The following is an 18,645-nucleotide window of genomic DNA, read 5'->3' as shown; positions in this document are numbered from 1 at the left end:
GGCTAAAGATGTCATTAGTATCACTGATATTCTTTTTAATGCCTCTTCGAAATTTTATCATTTTACTTTTATCAGAGAGAGTCCCCGTTCAGTGCTCAGAGGATGCTTTAGACGACCCACTACTTGCTGACTCGTTTCCACTAATCCACAAGCAGAGTAGCGTAATCAACGAGAGAAGCCAAACAAGCCAGGCAGAGCGTGTGATAAATCTCTAACACTGATAAATCAACAACACAATGGAAGAACTTTCTTAATAGCTCATCTGACAAACACCATAGTACTTAGTGGCTGTGATTTTTATTCATTTAATTTTAATAGTTGTAATATCTCTCCACTACAGAAATGCTATAATTTTTTCATTCGCCATAGTCTAAGAAGCTTATCACGAATAAAGCGCTTATTGAAATACCACTCACTTCATTATGTAAATACTTTCTGTTGACTGGTTGATATGTCGGACAGGTTTTATTTAAGGTGATGATAGTGTCTAGAAGTCACACAACAGCGATAAACTAATTGTAGCATTATGATAAAAGTCGGTTGGTTGTCCCATATCCTTTAACTACACTGAGGCAGTAAATAGAAATATCGATAAACCTTTTTTGCGCTGATTTCAGAGGATCTTCTTGTTAGTATGCTCATTTTTAAAAATGCAATAAGCTCTATAGGATGTTACCACTTGGACGCGCATATCAAAGTTTGTCCTTTTATATTGTTATGTTCCCGCAATTTTGGAAATGCCCTTCAGATTAGATTTCTTGTACATCCCTAATAATGCACAGAACGGCCTGTCCCCCAAATGATCGCCAGCACCGCCTAACGTTTCAGAAGATATGGATCACCCGGTTGATCCCTCAAGGAAAGACTCGTTTACATCTGGAGGATCGTTGTCGTCCTAATCCAACGGGTCTTTATTGATAATCATGTGCCCTGGTTTCAAAATAATTGACTCGATCGTTTGAAGCGATCGCTGTGCCATAAGATCATGCAAATTTTCTGTTGTAAATTTGTTTCTTAGGAGTTATCCGAACTGCATGAATCTTTAGTACACTGTGAACTTGTGGTCGCCTTATTGCGAGTGGCTTTGTCGGCGTCTGAGAAATTTATGATATTGCAACTGTGGTTAATTTACAGTCAATACCGCCTACCTAGTTTTCACATTTGATCCACACCGCGCTTCTGTTTGTCAAATGCTCGGCAGTTATTTTTGTTCACTCTTCGACGGTTTTTAATCATGCTGCGAACGACTTGTTTCTAAAACACAGTGTAGGACAAAAAGAAATTCAAATCACCCTGTCTTATCATGCATCGATTGGCTTTCGTTACTCGGGGATTCCCCTAATGAACAGAATACAAACAAAAACATATTTTCTTTCATATTGGCGTTCCGCTTCTTCTCAAAGAACCAGGATCGGCACAGAATGCTGCACTCAAATCGTAGAAGTACGTAAAATCAAGACATCTGAAGGTAAAATATATATCTTTAAATTTTATTTTTAAGTTTTTAAACAAGGATAGCACTAAACTGCGTTTAAATACGGTTCGTAAATCGTGATCACTTTATTATTTGGTGGAGTCCAATTACCGATTGAATGTGGCTTAGACTCTCAAATCTTATACTACTGCTTTTTGTGCATCGTAAAATGATACTTCAGAAATATATTTAAATTTAATGGTGACCGAACAAGCAAAAACTGCAAGTCTTGAATTGTTAACCATTGCTGTCCAAGTGAAACCCGGATTCTCCGAAATAACTGAATGTCGCGCCCTGGCTCGTTGAAATATCAATAATGTTTTGTTACCCCAAAAATGTCTTCAGATTTTCCCACCCGTAGCAAAATATAACACTGTGGAAACTGATTGGGTTTGCGCAGTGAAACAAAGTAGTTTCATTGCTCCGAGCTTTAGACCAAATAAATGTCTTCTTCTACTGCGTTTCGTCGCTGAAGTAATTTTTTTCTCATTTCCTGTTTTCGCCAAACGTCTTCGACAAATTTCATTCTGTTTATTTACTCAAGTACTCTGTTCGATACTGAACAAAATCTTTGGCGATGTTACTCTTGGTTTATCATCAAGAGTAGTCTTTAGGACCCACAAAAGCAGTAAGAGGTTTCTATATTGTAATTATTGCAAACAGGAGGTTTTAGCTTGAATCATAAGCCGTTTCATTTTCCATTTGAATACCTCTCCAATAAGAGGCGCATGTATCGTTATCTATATCTATATATATATATATATATATATATATATATATATATATCCAGTGCTGTTCGCTTGAAGCATTAGTGTTGAAACGAAATACTAGTTTCCGCTGATTTTGTTTAAATGACTTTTTTGTATCACTGCCTGATCAATGTGAAACTGAAAATCAACTACTACCCTTTGGATGCGCAGTTGATTTGCGTTAAACTTCGGTTTCGTCCGAGAAAAACTTTTGTTGGCATTATTACTGCCCACCTCGAAACCATAAATTTAAATGCATTTTGCAAAGGTGTTTGCAATTCTGTGAAGACCTTGACAGATTTTACAATTTCAATCAAGTGAAAATGGAGTTTCTCTGGATATAAAAAGGCTAGCCGGAAAGCACAGACGATTATTTCAGCGCTGTCTGGGAATGATGTACTGATATGAAGAGATACTAATTAAAAGGATGAAGTCACACAACGCCCGCCGGTTTTTTTTAAAGAAAGTTCTCGGTCGATTATACTTATCGTCTGTCCTACGTCACACGCAGGGGGCTTAGTGGATTCTCAAGTAACCTCAGTTAAACATTGATAAGAACAAGTTTTCTCTGGAAATACAAATTAACACCACTTAAGCAGAACTTTGATTCAGAAAGTTTGAGGGAAAGCATGCCGTTTCTTCGCCGAGGACAAATAAAATTCTTTCGATGCTGTTTGGGAATAATAAAGTGGTGCATCACGATCGTTTGGCGTCTGACGAAATGCATCATCATGGAAGGTCGTCAAAGGACAAAGCCTACTGAACATTTCTGGCGCAAAGGTAAGAGAAACTGAATTTAGATATTTTGGAAAATATTTAAGCAGTAGGAAAATTGATTGTGTATGTGCGGTTAACGGTTTGTATCATAAAACAAGTATCAATAGGCTTTTACAAGTAAGGAGTGCCAAGTATGCACTGTCAGTGACAATAATAAAGGAAACATTTTTATCGGGATTTTTTCGTTTTGAAAAGCCTTGCTGAAATTGAGGGATTGATACAAGTTTTTCTTTCTTGATCAGAGAAAATCCCTGTTCAGTGTACGGAGGATGGTGTATATGACCTGCTGCCAGTTTGAGAAAACGCAAGCTTCCTTCTTCCGTAGGATAATTGCAGAACAATGTCTTCGAGGAGTAAACAAGAATAGAAAAATGAACTTGTTGTAACTACGGGGCAAATAAAGTCACTTCTGTATCCAAATGCAAGACTGATTGATTGAAGAGGCGCTATTGATGTTTGCAATAACTTAGTAAAATGTTCTCCGTCGAGTTGCTAATTAGATTGTTCACTGTTGGGATCTCGTTCATATCATAGTGTTATTTCGTAAGCTAGGTGCTAAGGTTGATTGCGAAGAACTGGATAACGACTGGCTGTGCATATGAGATAAAAGGAGAAAGATTAGTCTCTACTATTAAACTATTACAGGATGCCAATATAAAGTTCGTATTATTGATGGTAGGCATTTTCCTCCCGGTAAAACATCGCTGAAAATGTCATTGTGATTAGAGAATGTAACATCAGCATGATAAAAAGTTCCTCTGTTGGATTTCCGTTTATTCTCGTTTCATTATTCACGTTAACACGTATAAACATTCCTTTTAAATCTGAAACTGAGATAATATACTGACAAAAATTTCAGCACGCTCCATGGCGGAGAGCATTTCAAGTAATCCAAAACACAATAAGAGGAATACATATGCTTTAAAAAAAGTGGAGAAAGCCGCGCAAGATTCGCGTCCCCAACCAGTGATAGAGATCGCTTGTAAAAATTCCATTTCATCTTCCTCGTCAAGCTTTATTTTACACTAGGATAATCTATTTCCGTTATATTAAAAGCGCGAAACTCGACTTTGTCACTTTCCCAACCAAATGTTTGCTTAATAAGTGTAACTTAACGCATAGAAAATAACTGTATTTCGAAGTGCACAATTTTTGACGGCAGAGATCAATTTCCGAATCGCTTAATGAATATCAACGGAAGACCTATCAGTAAAAATACTGTCGTTATAATGGCTAGAACGACTGAAGTTCGACCACCCAAGGGTTATGAACTGGCGCGATTAGTTCCCTAACGGCTCAATTGCTTTATGGTGATTGGATGTATCCAAATGAGCGTCGAATTCAAACTATCAAATACACTTACGGAAGCAATTTTGCTGTGACTTGCTGTTGTGTGCAGGCTAAACTTATGAAGAGAGAAAGATCACGAAGGTAAGGCCTCTTTAGTCTCGTAACTCTGAACATTTCAACATAAAAGAAAAGGATTATCGCGATGGATAAACTAAAAGAAAACGTAGACTGCACAGTAACGCTGGAAGAGTGCAAGCGATACGTACCGTCAAAACGTAAGCCAGTGGGCAGAAGAATGTCCATTTAGATCGAATTGCTATCAAATCCTCTGTACCCTTGGAGATAATTTACCACAGCCTTACTTTCTGAGGATTTAAAATTGATTAACAAGTAAGCTTCAGCCGTGTATGTGTGCTTCTATATACGATAAATACGTCAGATGCAGCATTCGACGACATCAGGAATCAGTAACGTGAAACTCTAAAATTAATTTCGCCAATTCATCGCTACTTGCTTCAGAGATATGAACCTTTCTAGAAACAAACTCCGCGCAAATGACTCAAAGGCAAGGGTTTCTTTAATCCTCTGGTCTCAATTCTACAACTGTTCTTGTGGATCTACCTTCAAATGCTCTCTCAGCTAATCAAGATTTGGCGGTCGATCTCTTGTCAACTAGCGTAAATGAGATATCAAGGTTAATTCCCCTCCTACGTTCATTATGTCATCGCTATAAATGTCAAACATGCAAAATATATTGGAAATGGCTCCTGCCTTTCACTCTATGGTGGAAAATTTCTATTCAAAAAATTTACCGTTCACAGTCGACATCAAAGTACGATCGGGCTAAAGTGAGTATTGAAACTGAAAGTCGACCTCTACTTTCGCAGTTGATTAGTTACGAAAATTTGCATATGAGTGAAAATACCGTGACCCTGACTCTTAAAGAAAACAATGAAACATCCAGGACCGGCAAAGGGAAATATTTTACTCTAGGAAGATGTTCCCGAATAAGAGAGACTTATATGTACCAAAGCTTATTGAATGAACAGATCTATCTAAAAATGAGTAACGGAGGGTCGAAAGATAAATCCCTGTTTCCTTCACACCGCTTAGTCATTATGACTTGTTGCGTTATTTGTTACGGGCCGTTTCGTACTTTCGTCTCATGGATGTCTCAGCGCAGGGATTATACCTTCTTCAACCAAGCGTTCCATCCTGATGCAACCTAAAGATGGTAATTTTCCCCTCCTCCGGTAATTGCACCATAGTCGATCCTATAAACGAACTTCCACAACAAATGTTTTTCAATTTTCTCGTGAACAGTCACTGAGGCATCAGTTTGTCCGTTACAAGTACAAGTTTGCGTTTGGTCTCAATTCCAGAAGGAATATTCTGAGCTGCATTTCTCCTCAAAGAGTGGCTTTTAAGGTAAAAAAAAACTTTTATTTACAAAAAGCTCGGTAACTGAACTACAGAGAAAGAATTGCGAGTGTAAATCGCTAAACTGATATAAAATATGTTCATGGCTTTGGAGGGAAATATGCATAGGCTGAGAACTTTTCGATCAGTTATTGGGCTCTTGCGGTCCTTTATCTGTTTTTGTTTTTGTTGTTGTTGTTGTATTTTTTTCTGTGTTTAATTCAATATTTGTCCCTTTCTTTACGAGTTCGGTTATCTGCCTCTCATATTGATTTAGCCGAGCCTTAAAGCGGAGCTGCAACTCTCACGGTGACCATAATAGTAGGATACTTTGCTGAGTCTGGGTCATCAACAAAAAAAGTTTTTACGAACAGACGGATATAAGTAGTTACCCTTCGAAACAAAATCTAAGTTCCCCAAACAAAATGTCTCAGAGCAACACGATAATCATGGTCCATTCAGAAAAAAGTAAATTATATTCGAATTTAATATCACGAACATCGAGTCAAATAAATTTAAATTTCTCTTCACCGACTATTTCTTCAAAAAAACATTGTCCGAGAGACCCGGCGGAGGGGAGGGGGCATTTATAACAGCAGACTTTGAGACAGACTCCGAAAATCCGGAAGGAAAAAACGTTATCGAGCTTAGAAAGGAATTTTAGGGGAAAATTTTAAAAATATGCACGTTTTCTTATTAATTCAATATACCGCAAAGGTTTTCCGGCGAAGGGGTTTCCACCAGAATCTTCTATAACTGAAAATACTTCTTCCTACTGGTTTTGAATTGATCATGAAATGTGCCAGAGCAACTGAAGTATGTTTTCATAGTTTGTATAGGTGTCATCTTGAATATTGTTTATTGCAGAAACAAATTCCAAGTCTCTTGCGCTTTATTTGGCGTTATCTGAGGGTCTCAATGGGGTTAACCGTCAGCCAAAAAACGACCAACAAATCTAGTCGTTAAGCGTAAAAACTGATAAATTGTAACCGTTAGTCGTTGACAAAAATAACTGTAAATAAATTTTCTGGTTACAGCAGTAGAAAGATTTTAACCGTTGGCCGTAACAGTCATCACTCCATTGAGACCCTCTTAAATAAGAGAGAAGTTGCGATCGATTGTGTAATACTTGCAAATTATTGATGGACAACAGAATCACTGACTGTGCAAAACAGAAGTTCTGATGCAATTCGCCGACAAAACTATTCAATTGCGTTCTCTATCAGTAATTACAACCTACGTGTTAAACCGTGACTAGTATCGGCTGCAGTAAATGTTGCTTCATCACAAAACTGAAATCAGCGATACCAACCGAAGGAACAGATCGTCAAAGGACTTAGCTGCGGAAGAGGAACTCTCGGAGTGTAAGTGATGCTATACTTTTATCATGGGTGCTTTATATTAAGACATTTCATTGATACGTTCACTTATTGTAAAATAGGAAGAGCTTGGCTAGTTTACTGAGTCAAACAAACCAGCGACAAAGATGCTAACACCTAACACAAACAGTACAGCCAAACCTGTATTAAGCGGTACTGTATTTCGCGGTCACCCTGTATTAAACGGTCAAAGTCCCAAATTTGTTTCTCTTGGTCACTTTTCTTAAGCGGTCACCTCTATTAAGCGTTACCCTTTTTTGGTGTACCAAGTCTATGATTTGGGAAAACATTAGGTTTTGGTTTTCTGAAAAGTGTACTACACTGGATGTTTTCAGGGATTTGAAGTCATGATTATCTGTCTGAATTTACCGTTCCCTTACCCACCTGCATGCGACAAAATTTTGTTGTTATAACAACAACACGAAAGATCGCCAATCGAAGAAGCAAATACACAAGTCAATAATTCATGTTTTTATTTGTTGTAACACAAAATAAATACGGAGATTGAACTGCTTATCACCTGTTACACGATTAGGGCGCATGTCGGGCTCGGTAAGCAGTTTTATAATTTAAATTAATGCGCCATATGCGTGTTATGTATTGCACACTGTCATCTGTAATCCCAAACCATTGTGACATAAACGAATTCTGTGGTTAACCCTATTGACCTCGGCTTTTTTATGTTATTGATTATATCTCAAAGAAGGATAATGATACGCATATATTAAATAGTATACAGAATGACCATTGGACCGGACCTTTCCTTTCTAGCTGACCGATTTTTGATGAACCCCTAAGCGTATCGAAATTATGAACGACCAATCATAAAACAAACGGCGTGTTTATTTGTGACTGACCACAGTGTGTGTGACAGCGTGGTCCTCACACTAGAAAGAATTAGCTGAACTGCAAGAGAAGAACGACAGAAACTTTCCTTGGCACTTTCGTCAGAAGAGAATAATGGTCATGAATCGTCACCTTTGCAGAAAGATCTCTCGATGCTCCTTGGCAATCATGCAGTTGTGCTTCGCGTTATTTTTTTGGTTATACCAGTTTATCTGCGGGCCGAATGATCAGAATAAACCAGATCCCACTGAAAATCATTGGTTTGCAGGTAAGAGTCAATCACTTTGGTTAAGTGACGAATCGTTTTGATCTGAGGGACAATTTTAGATCATTTTTCAAGTTATTGGTTTGGAGTAGCCAACCATAAATCTCTCGTTTGTTCGCTTTCCTCCTCTACTTACAGTAATTTTTAATTCTCAACAAGCCATTGGACAAATTCGTTGAAAAACGAAGTTACAAATAAAGTTGAATGCACTTCATATATTTGCTTTTTTTGTTTTGGTAGGCACAAACCCAGTTCAGTGCACAGAGGATGTCGTAGATGACGTTCTAGGCTTGAGAAAGATCAAGATGGGAACGTTGACCAGAAACAAACAATAATATTTGGTTTCGTAAATTGTGAAGAACTTAATTGTGGAACGTTTTATAAAATATCTCGCTGATTTCAAATCAAACCCATAAAAACTCACTTGTAATCGTTAATCGAAAATTTAATCATATTAGGTCTAAAGAGCGTCTGTCCCTGGTTCCTCTTCAATTGTTATGTCCGTTTCGAACTTTCTACCACTAAACAGTTGGCGCGTGAAGATTAGTCCATATGTAAATAATTTCTGTTCATAAGCCAATCAGTTAGCCATAGCATACAGGTACTTGGTTTAAACAATGACATCATCGTAACTTTAGGGAAGCCAAAGAGTCGCTGTCACAACTTTGCTAGATGAAATGAAAGTCTACTTTGTAAATTTCCTTTTTAGGAAATTGACTATAAACACGATTATATCTTTACAAATTTACAATCATACATTTGATCAAATACACTTCTACTATACTGGCACATTATAGTGTAATGAAGTCCATTTTTGTCATAAATAGCAAAACCGTTGATAACTCTCGGTCAGTTTATTATTACAACAATATGTGCAATAAGTGGAATATGTGTTATTAGTAGTTAACGCGAAAGCTTCTAAATAACAGTCACAGTCTTAAGAAGTGGATGTACATTATTCAGGCCAGAACTTTCGAAGTATTTTTGGCTTGATCAGTTTATACCAACGAAGCAAAACCAAGAATATTTCCACACTGAGTTTGCGACACAGTCCATCGGCGCGTTTCCGTCATCGCACATTTAACAGGTGACGGTGGTCTTTCCATGTGTAAACTGTTTAAATCAAATCAAATTTTAGCCCTAAATTCACTTAGGCAAACTACAGAGTATAACGGAAAATAACCGTACGAGACAAACCCATCAGTAGCAGTTGCAGCGCTTTGTTTTTTGTCTTATTGTGTGACCTCCGAAGATAATTCGGGGATTCCCCTTATAAAAGTTGAACAATACAGTTTAAAGTCTCAAAACGTCTGGAATATTTATTTACAAAATACTGTGCCTTGACGCCCACCTTGTTTTGCAGAGATGAAATTCTCCGATAATCAATCTTACACATGTAAGTGAAGAATATTTATATGTTGTAAAAAGAAGAGTGGGTGTAGGTACAACTTGCATTTGAACGAATATGGCCCGATATCGACAAAATACTAATGCTAATCGCACATTTGAATTATTCCTAGAATTACATGAATTTCTTTCTAAGATCATAATATACTTTACAGTAAAGTTTCTCCGACCTTAAATCGCTTCGTTCGGTTGCATATCGTGTGCTGCTGTGCCTAGGACCTCTTGAAACTAAAATACGATCGGAGAAATAACGAAAAAAGGTTTTAAACCATTGATCGTTGGTATCAGTGCCGCTTGATTTCTCAGAATTCGAGTCGTGCCTCGACTCGTCGCAATTTACATTTGTTTTATTACTTTAGTTCTTTCTTTTAGTCATCTCCCTCTTATTTACACATAACACTGCTCTAACCGACTGGGGCTTAAGTGATGATCAATGTTTTCTATGCGCCTTAAACTAGGATTGTTTCCTCGATATCTACAGCTCTGAAGCGAGATATTGATGCAGAAGTAAGCAAGGCTTGTCTTGTTTTGACAAACTTGCTTCAGTTACTAAGCAGGGGGAAAGAACAACATCGACGAATGAACACGCATTGAGAGTGACCCTAGGAACCCATAATACTAAAGACCCTAGGAACCACAAAAGATTTTTTTGCAAACGTTGCTATCCGCTTGCTTACAAATCGAGTTTCAAAAAAACCTCCAAATTTCAGACAGAATGAACTCTGGCGAAATGATGATTGACCAATTTAAAGCACTGCTACGCTGTCATACACACTAAGTATGTGGTAAAGATAATCGCCCCAGTTTTCTGACTCTTCTGTCGATTAACTGAAGCTTGAGTCGCATTCATAACTAGCAAAGGCTGGTCATGTTACTCCGTAGCATATTTTCAATCCCCTAATTTCAACCTTACACCACTGAGTTTTAAATTTGCATTGGCAGGTTGACATTTTGAACTGTAAAGTAAAACTTCTTTGTTTATTTTAATAGGCCTCTGTTCACACTCATCTGCGTATCTGCGCATCTTTGGTTTTCTTGGGACCACACAACTCACGCACTTGCTCGATCCCGGGGCACTAAGTTCCGAGTTGGGCCCACTCTAAATTTCAGTTATTATCAGTATTTTTAGGAGCTAATTTACAAACAACTACTATGAATACGCTGAATACAATTACTATAAATACATGTCACTTATTAGCTGATTTCAAATTCTCTTATCCATTTCTTTTAAGGGAGTCATCAACACCAACCTGGAAGGATACACCACTGATATCTCCTGAATGCCAGGGTATACGTTTTCTATGAACAGCGCCGTTGATTCACGCTATTTGTGTTTACTGTGCAAAAACATCCTCAAAGATCCTGTCCAGACGGGTTGTGGCCATGTTTACTGCGCCTCTTGCATTCCTCGCCTCAAGAGGTAACCGAGTCACTGATCATAATTTCAATAAATTTCGAAAAACAAGCCTAAACAAGGCTTTGTTATAGGAACTCTGCAATGCGAAATAATCTCAAGGGTTCATGCACCTTTTGCAGAGGTGTGTAGTAAATGTAAAAAGGTTTTGGTTGGCCGAGTTAGCGTGGGATTAGTGAAATCAACTGTAGAATTGCCTCTATCAGCATCATCATTAGTGCATCCAAATTTCACCGTTACGAATTTTTCAATTAACAGGGATGATGGGACCTATATTTGTCTTGTTGACAAGATACCCTTCGCAGCAGACCAGGTAAATTTGTAAGGACACATTCTTAACATGAAATGGTATAGTTGGTGTTAAAGGATCCAATATTAATCAGGCCGAAGACCCGCTTTGATAACTTTTTTAACGGAAACGTCTCTTTAATTTGTATGCAGATATTCCCTGACAACTTTATGAAGCGCGAAGTTCTTTCCCTCGTAGTCAAATGCCCTAATTCACCGGATGGCTGTAAGTGGAAAGGAGAAGTAAGATATATTGAGGTAAGTCATAGTCAGAAAAGCCAAAGAACCAATCACGCTACAAATCGCAAGTAGGATTTACCATCTGGTAGAGTAAGGAGAAAGTCTAAATTTCATTGGTTGAGAAGGGGGCCCAATCCTTTGGAAAAACAAAAGTGCCAATGGCGATCGAAATCGCTATCTCTTTTACCTGTAAATCATGTCTTCATATTCCCTGCTAATCTCCTCTCCATTTTTAGTCTGTTGTTTTTCAATGCGTTCTGACAAAAAAATATAAACTTTTCCCAGCCACGCGCACCAATGGGCAAAGAGAATAAAACTACTGAGTTTTCTTAATTGTACAAAGTGTATTCTTAGGACTACTGTAAAACTATATCAAGCGAGGAAAAAGTCAAACAATACACAAAGAACGGCGCTTGATGGAGGCATTATGATTTTCTTTTCTGTCTTGTGTAGAAACACCGGTCTACCTGCCCTGAGGAAAAAGAAAACTGCTCCAACCGTAACTGTCAAGAACGTGTGAAAAGATCCCATCTTCAGCGACATCAGGAACATGAGTGTCTTTATCGCACCCAACAGTGCTCCTTGTGCGGTGATTCTATGACTGCTGCTGTTCTTAAGGTCAGTTTGATCACCCCTCTAAAGCTACTTTTACCGCAATAACACTTCTAATTCAGGCGCTTTTTAAATCATATGACCAGTGTGGTTTAGTTTGTTTCAAGGACAACATCATAATGCCTTGCTTTTCGTATATGCGTATGATTAAAATTAACTCTACACCATTTGTAATAAGTGACAAGAAATGGCCAACTCCTTTTAACATGTCGGAAGCGCCTCTTTCCTTTATCATCGGTTTTCCACGTACACTTGAATTCATGCGTACCTTTATTGAATCATCTTCAAAACAAATGAATTCTCACCAAGAACTTAACAGAAATTATGACAAAAATGGTTCCGATCCTCGTTCTTGTTTGTTATTCACTTCTGTTTTTGCCTCGATTCCAAATTTTTAGACTCATCAAATACAGGATTGCAAAATGTATCCCATTCAATGTCGCGGATGTGGCAAAGAAGGAATTCCGCGAGGAGAGGTAGCCATGTTTAAAACGTCAACTAATTGCATGCACATTTCTCCTGGTGGACAGCCAAAACAGTTGAACAGAATTCGATTATTACTTTCAGAAATTTATCTCAAAGCTAAGGAAGAAGTTTTACCCTATTCTTATGAAGCGCTACATTTGCATCAGTATGTGTTATTTTTGTTGTTGATCTATTTCATTTTTATAATGCACTTAAGTCTGCAGAATTAGATCGTACAACTTAAGTGTCCACCTTTCCTTCAAAAAAAGCAATAAACCAAATATTACACTGCTCTTCTAAGACACGGAAATTTAGAGAAACCCTTCAGAGTTGTCGACATAAGCTTACAAATAAGATTTTTACCCTCCTTTAATTTCAATCCTCACAGATGGATAGCCATGTTAATCCCATTCATGGTGACTGTGAGGCAGTCGAGAGGACCTGTGCATTTCAACAGATTGGTTGCAGCAACAACAAGGTTCGTATCATAATGAAGGTTTCACCTAGTTGCCTTTTTAAAACTATTGAAATAAAATTTATCCTTCGTATGGGCCACCTACCGAAGTGATAATATAGTTCCCCGGTGTTTCACTACTCGAAACACTGGCGTGTTAAATGAAGTCCCCTTAAAAGCCGTTTTATTGAGATGTCTAACATCTTCAAAAACGGCTGAAAAAGAAATTCAACCGGGGACACTAAATCTACGAAAAGTTGCAATAAAAGTATCAAAAAAGCAAAGACGATTTGTCAAGTAGAAATTTCGTTTACACACACCAACTACCAAATAATCAGGGATGATTTTCTTAAATCCCTGCACTAACAGAAAATGAAGCAATCCGAGGTCAAGAAACATAATGAGCTGAGTGCAATTTTGCACATAAATCTACTTTTGACGAGTGTTCTTCGGCTGGAGGAGCAAGTTAAAAGTCAGCTCTCTATGGGTGGTGCATGGGGTGGTGGCACCTCCGATCAGTGGATGAGACGATCGGAGATGACCATCGCTAACGCCATATCAAGCATCGACACAGTGGTACGCGAGCAAACCGATTTACGACAGAAGCTAGAAGATAATTCTATGAGACTTGTGTCGATGGAAAAAAGAGTTTCAACCCATAGAGACCAGTTCCCACAATCGGCAACTTTCTCTTCGTTACACCCACTCCCCATTTCGGACGAGATTTCACGACGTCTCACAAATGCCGAAAATGGCACCAATAACATCGAGTTCTTAGTAAACGAAACAAGGCGTGAGTTGAACGAAGTGAGACAAGAAGTATCGTCTGTTAAACGCCAATTGGATGGCGCAGTGGACAGTATTAGACAAATCGAACGAAGAATGGAGTCTGTGGAACACAATTTGGCGCTCAGAAATGTTGTTTTGTCGGATATCGAAGAACATGTTCAACAGCAGCAAGTTTCTACATATAATGGGATCTTACTCTGGAAAATATCGGATTTTGCACGTAAGAAAAATGATGCCGTAACTGGGCGAGAGGTCTCAATATATAGCCCGTGCTTTCATACCAGTCAGCATGGTTACAAAATGTGCGCGCGACTTTACTTAAACGGCGATGGAATGGGTAAAGGAACCCATCTGTCGCTGTTCTTCGTTGTCATGCGTGGAGACTACGATGCATTGCTCCGCTGGCCATTTAGACAGAAGGTGACCTTCATGCTGTTAGATCAAGATAACGTAGAGCACGTGGTCGATGCTTTCAGACCCGATCCAAACAGCTCATCGTTTCAAAGGCCACGAAGGGAATCAAACATTGCGAGTGGGTGCCCGATGTTTTGTTCTCTATCGGAGTTAAATAACCACGCCTATGTGACAGACGATGTTATGTTCCTGAAAGTTATTGTAGACACGACAGATCTCTGAAAATGTCGGAGCTTTGAGTGAGGGTGAGGAAAAAAACGGTAGAGATATCTAAGAAATATCCAAAAAATTGAATACTTTCATGAAGAAAAGGCGAGTAGTTTCTGTGAAATTATGCGAGAAAAAACAGAGTAGAAAAAAAATGTTCCATAACATTCAAAAAATTTTCCTTGACAATCATTGATATATGGAATGCCCTATTAGTTCTTATAACACAGTAACTGTAGGAACGACTTAAAATCGATAGAGTAGTCCTCCGCATGAGAAGCGCATGCGAAAGGTATGTAAAGAAATGTAGTGCAAATGCAAGATGGATAACTTTGTAAACTGCCGTTCGTTTGAGGCACTTTCACGTAGGGCCCCTTTTGACATTCTATATAGAGCCTTTTATAATCCTGGTTACGCCGAAACAGGATTCTGGTGTAGTGCATGAATACTCTACGAAAAGGTTTATATGAAGCCAACTGATTAGTCGTATTTGATGCGGCATCAACAGTGTGAATTTGACTTTGTAAATCCCCTTTAAAACTTTTATCCAGCATTTAACTGATCACATATTTTTTGAAAGTCTTAAGCGATTTACGTAAGTATTTTCCGAGCTCTGCCCCAGGAAGAAAAAGCAGGGGAAGCTAAGAAAAATACAGCGTGAGGGTCGAATTGTATTGAAGCACCAAGTAATTCACGAGTAGAAGATATTCAATATTTTACAGCATTTTCGCACAACCGAGGGGTGGCTGACCTTAGCTAAATTCGCCGGTAATTCCAGTAGATCCTTGGAATGCAAATTCTGCAAATTAGAGCCATATTCAATATTGCTGAACAATTCTTTTTATCGATATTCTCTTCACCATATCAACCATTCATCGAATTATACCAAAATAGTTAGAATGTACGTTACGTTTGCATGTAAGGCATCAGATACAAAGTTTTTTTGGAGTAATCGACTTTGATGTGTCATTACAACGTTTTCGCTTACAAAGGCAAGTTGCAGTAATTCATACAGTGAGGAAAGTGCCCTTGTTGTTGTTGTTTTTTTTAATTTTATTTTTCAAAACCTAAAACCCATACAAAAACCACTCGAAGCCAGTTGTTACAGTGGGAAAGATTTTTTTGGTCGCTTCAACCGATAGCATAATATGTGCCATCAGCTGACAGTTGTCACCAGCAACGGCGATTTTTTAACGTCAGTGTCAAATGAAATTTTTCTCAATATCTGATAAAGTTTCAATGATAAGCCAAAATCTTTCAGAACAATGAAATTCACACGTTTCATGTCTTAGCGTTTAAAACGAGTGAAATCTGAACTATTTCTATCTTTACTTATCTATCTTACTTTACATCATTATAATTATTATTATTATTATTATTATTATCACTATTATTACGTTTATAATTAAGAGTTTATAGGTTCGAAATGTCTATTACGCACAGCAATAGACAGCGATTGATCTAATTGCTTTCGAAAAAGCAAAGTTTTTCAAATCTCAGCAATAAGGCAGGCTCATTTCTTCATTGAATAATAGCTTATCATACGTGCCACACACTTTACTAAATGTTTAGAAACAAATAGAGAGCAAGTAGCGCAGCCAATAAGATTGCAGCATCTTTCATAGAATGGTGGAAGATTATGTCAAGTACTATCGTTTGTATTTTTGTCATAATTTGTCTCTGCATTGTTTAAAGGCAGCGAACTTTTTGCTTTTGAGTGGTTAAATATAATCAATTAAAGTGGTAAAAAAGTCTGGTAAGAATAGAACATATTCTTCTAAGAAACTAATAAAACGATGCGGACTCATTTGATAAACATGGCGAGTAACAAAATAGAGAGAAATTTATGGTTTAAAATTTACGGCATAAATTTCGTGTTTTATTTTGATTTGGCTGGTCTTTGTTCATGTCTTATTGAAAGAAGTAAAATAAAACGGGGAAACTCCTAAAAAAAGTCTGTAAAAGTCGGTAAAACAAAAGCACACCCCGTTAAAATAGAACCAGGCCTCAGTTTGATGGTGAGTTTTGGAGGCCAGAAAAGGAAATTACAATGTCTAATTTCCAGTATGTCCACTACGCTTTGCTACAGTGTAGAGGTTGGATATGTCAATATATATATGAACTGAAGATTATCATATAGCATTGTTACACTGAGTGTTGGGAGTAGTCGAGACCTCCTCGGTTTTCCTTTTATGACTTGGAATATTTTCGATGATCACTAACATATATATATAATATATATCGCGCTCTACTTTTACGTATCGAGCACTGTAAAACGGAAAAATCAAAACAAAAGACTTCCTATATATATATTTACTTTGCAGCTTCATGTTATAAATTCAGGTTCTAGTGTTTTAGGCACTACAAATATAAGAACCCTTACTATTAGGGTACTTAGTTGTGGTAGTCTCGTTTATCATTTTAGCGTTGTAAATAGAGTGAGTTTGCTAGTATTGTAAAAGCAAACAAAAAAAAAGCAAAATATATTGTCGCGTTTTTTTGGATATAAACATCACCATGTTTCATAATTAAATTGTTGTAGCTTGTTTGAGATGTGATAATAACTGTAATTTTCGCCATCTTATTAATGTTCCAGTTTTGATGACCATGTGCTCTGCACTGCAATCGTCTCTGTTAGGTTTTGTCGTAGTAAACAAATGTCGCATTATGGAAATACCAATTTAGACAACTGCTAAACAGGAGAGCATGACGCTTCTCCTTCGGGCGTTGAAGAGACCCAAATTTTTCGACCAGACCCTAAATTCTTGGCTTTTTCTCGAGGTAATTTCGTTACTAGAATAGTGCACTCGTATTGCAGGGATAACACTTTGAAATCAAATAAAGCCCTGATTTTTCTCATTTTTTTGAGTTCCTTTATCCAGTTGCATGAATTGGTAATTCCACCGCTTAGAAACAAGGCAATGTATCATAACATGCTGGATCCTTACACAACAGTAATTTTAATACTTCTTTAAAATACTTGAAATATTGTAAGTATTCAACTAGATGTTAAGTTTGTGATTAATTTTTTTAACTATTGCTTAAGAATTACTTTGAATTAGTTTCTAGCGCTCAAAATTAGTTTAGAAAAGAGAAATTAACACAAATAAAGTTTCTTACTCTATCTTATCTCATAGTTTTTTCAGCTGTTTTCCTTTAACGAAAGGAATATCTAGAAACGTATCTACCCTACAATTCTACGTTCTTTTAAATTAATATATTCAGTCATCTTTCACCACGCTATGAGTTCGTTTTAAAAGACTCTAGGCATAGACAAAACTGAGCACTGCGTGATATTGTCTAAATGACTTATCTAAAGTTCTAATAACCCCTGCTTTGAGTTTTTTCTTTGATTGCACCGCTCTGTTTCCTTGTTTGCAGTCTGTCTGTAATTTTTGATCTCGTATTGGTTGATATTAGGGCACCATCACTACCGTACCTATTTACTGCTGTGATTCAACTAAGAAATCATGGAAATAGCGCCTCGAGTCGAAGTATAATGTTATCTCCACAATGTGAGCGTTTTCCAAAGACTTAATTAGAGGTAGTTAATGCTGCATGTAAATTTTTCCGCGGATGGCAGCTAAAATATCACACCACCACACAGGCACCTTACTGTACAATGTTCTAGACTTTGGCCTACGCTGTTTTCGCCAGCAAAATTCTTCGTTTCAGTGCACAGACAATGGCAGCAGTACATCTTCTTACCACGGTCGCAAGTTTGAAATTAGTCACTTGCCTGGTTTAGATTTGGAATTGTACCAATTCCTACCAAACATACTGCATTTATTATTTAATAGACTTACTGTTTGACTCTTCTCCACCTTTTCACAAAATAAACACTTTATAGGATTTCCAAACTGAGATCCTGGGTCAACAAGATAATAACTAAGAGGTTTCTAGGCAGGGCAGCTCGAAGTTTAACTCTCTATGTAGCATATTGTAAACCTCGCACAAATCGTGCGCCAACCTCGTCCCATTGTTTAACCAACCACGCATCATTATTATGACAACTGTTTACCAGTTTTGACTGAACCTTGCACAAACGATATCTCTCCTAGAAATGTGTGCCATTTTTTCCCCGCACAAAAACCTGCGCAAATGCTACCAAAGCGGCACAATGACCAAGGTCTGCATTGGTAATGATAGAGTGATA

At 37.6% G+C, this 18,645-nt stretch overlaps 1 protein-coding gene across 5 annotated transcripts; it reads left to right on the top strand.

The window, feature by feature from the left end:
- Positions 1 to 1,396: 1,396 nt before the first annotated feature.
- LOC131774694 (TNF receptor-associated factor 2-like) lies at positions 1,397 to 17,570 on the top strand. 5 transcript variants are annotated; one of them, XM_066165186.1, is made up of 10 exons: positions 4,386 to 4,431; positions 5,614 to 5,718; positions 6,936 to 7,073; positions 10,839 to 11,026; positions 11,279 to 11,333; positions 11,462 to 11,566; positions 12,002 to 12,166; positions 12,559 to 12,636; positions 13,014 to 13,103; positions 13,449 to 17,570. In XM_066165186.1, the coding sequence occupies exons 4-10, from the start codon at positions 10,887 to 10,889 to the stop codon at positions 14,502 to 14,504; spliced, it is 1,689 nt and encodes a 562-aa protein (XP_066021283.1). In that variant the 5' UTR covers positions 4,386 to 4,431; positions 5,614 to 5,718; positions 6,936 to 7,073; positions 10,839 to 10,886; the 3' UTR covers positions 14,505 to 17,570. The 5 variants fall into 5 exon arrangements, with proteins under 5 accessions (XP_066021284.1, XP_066021283.1, XP_066021281.1 ...); XM_066165184.1 differs by lacking the exon at positions 6,936 to 7,073; XM_066165187.1 differs by lacking the exons at positions 4,386 to 4,431; positions 5,614 to 5,718; positions 6,936 to 7,073 and adding an exon at positions 1,397 to 1,468.
- Positions 17,571 to 18,645: the final 1,075 nt, after the last annotated feature.

The sequence above is a fragment of the Pocillopora verrucosa genome, chromosome 4 (assembly GCF_036669915.1).
Source record: "Pocillopora verrucosa isolate sample1 chromosome 4, ASM3666991v2, whole genome shotgun sequence".
NCBI classification, from domain to species: Eukaryota; Metazoa; Cnidaria; class Anthozoa; order Scleractinia; family Pocilloporidae; genus Pocillopora; species Pocillopora verrucosa.
Note: the sequence above shows the minus strand (reverse complement) of the source record. Positions and strands in the feature narration are given on the sequence as shown.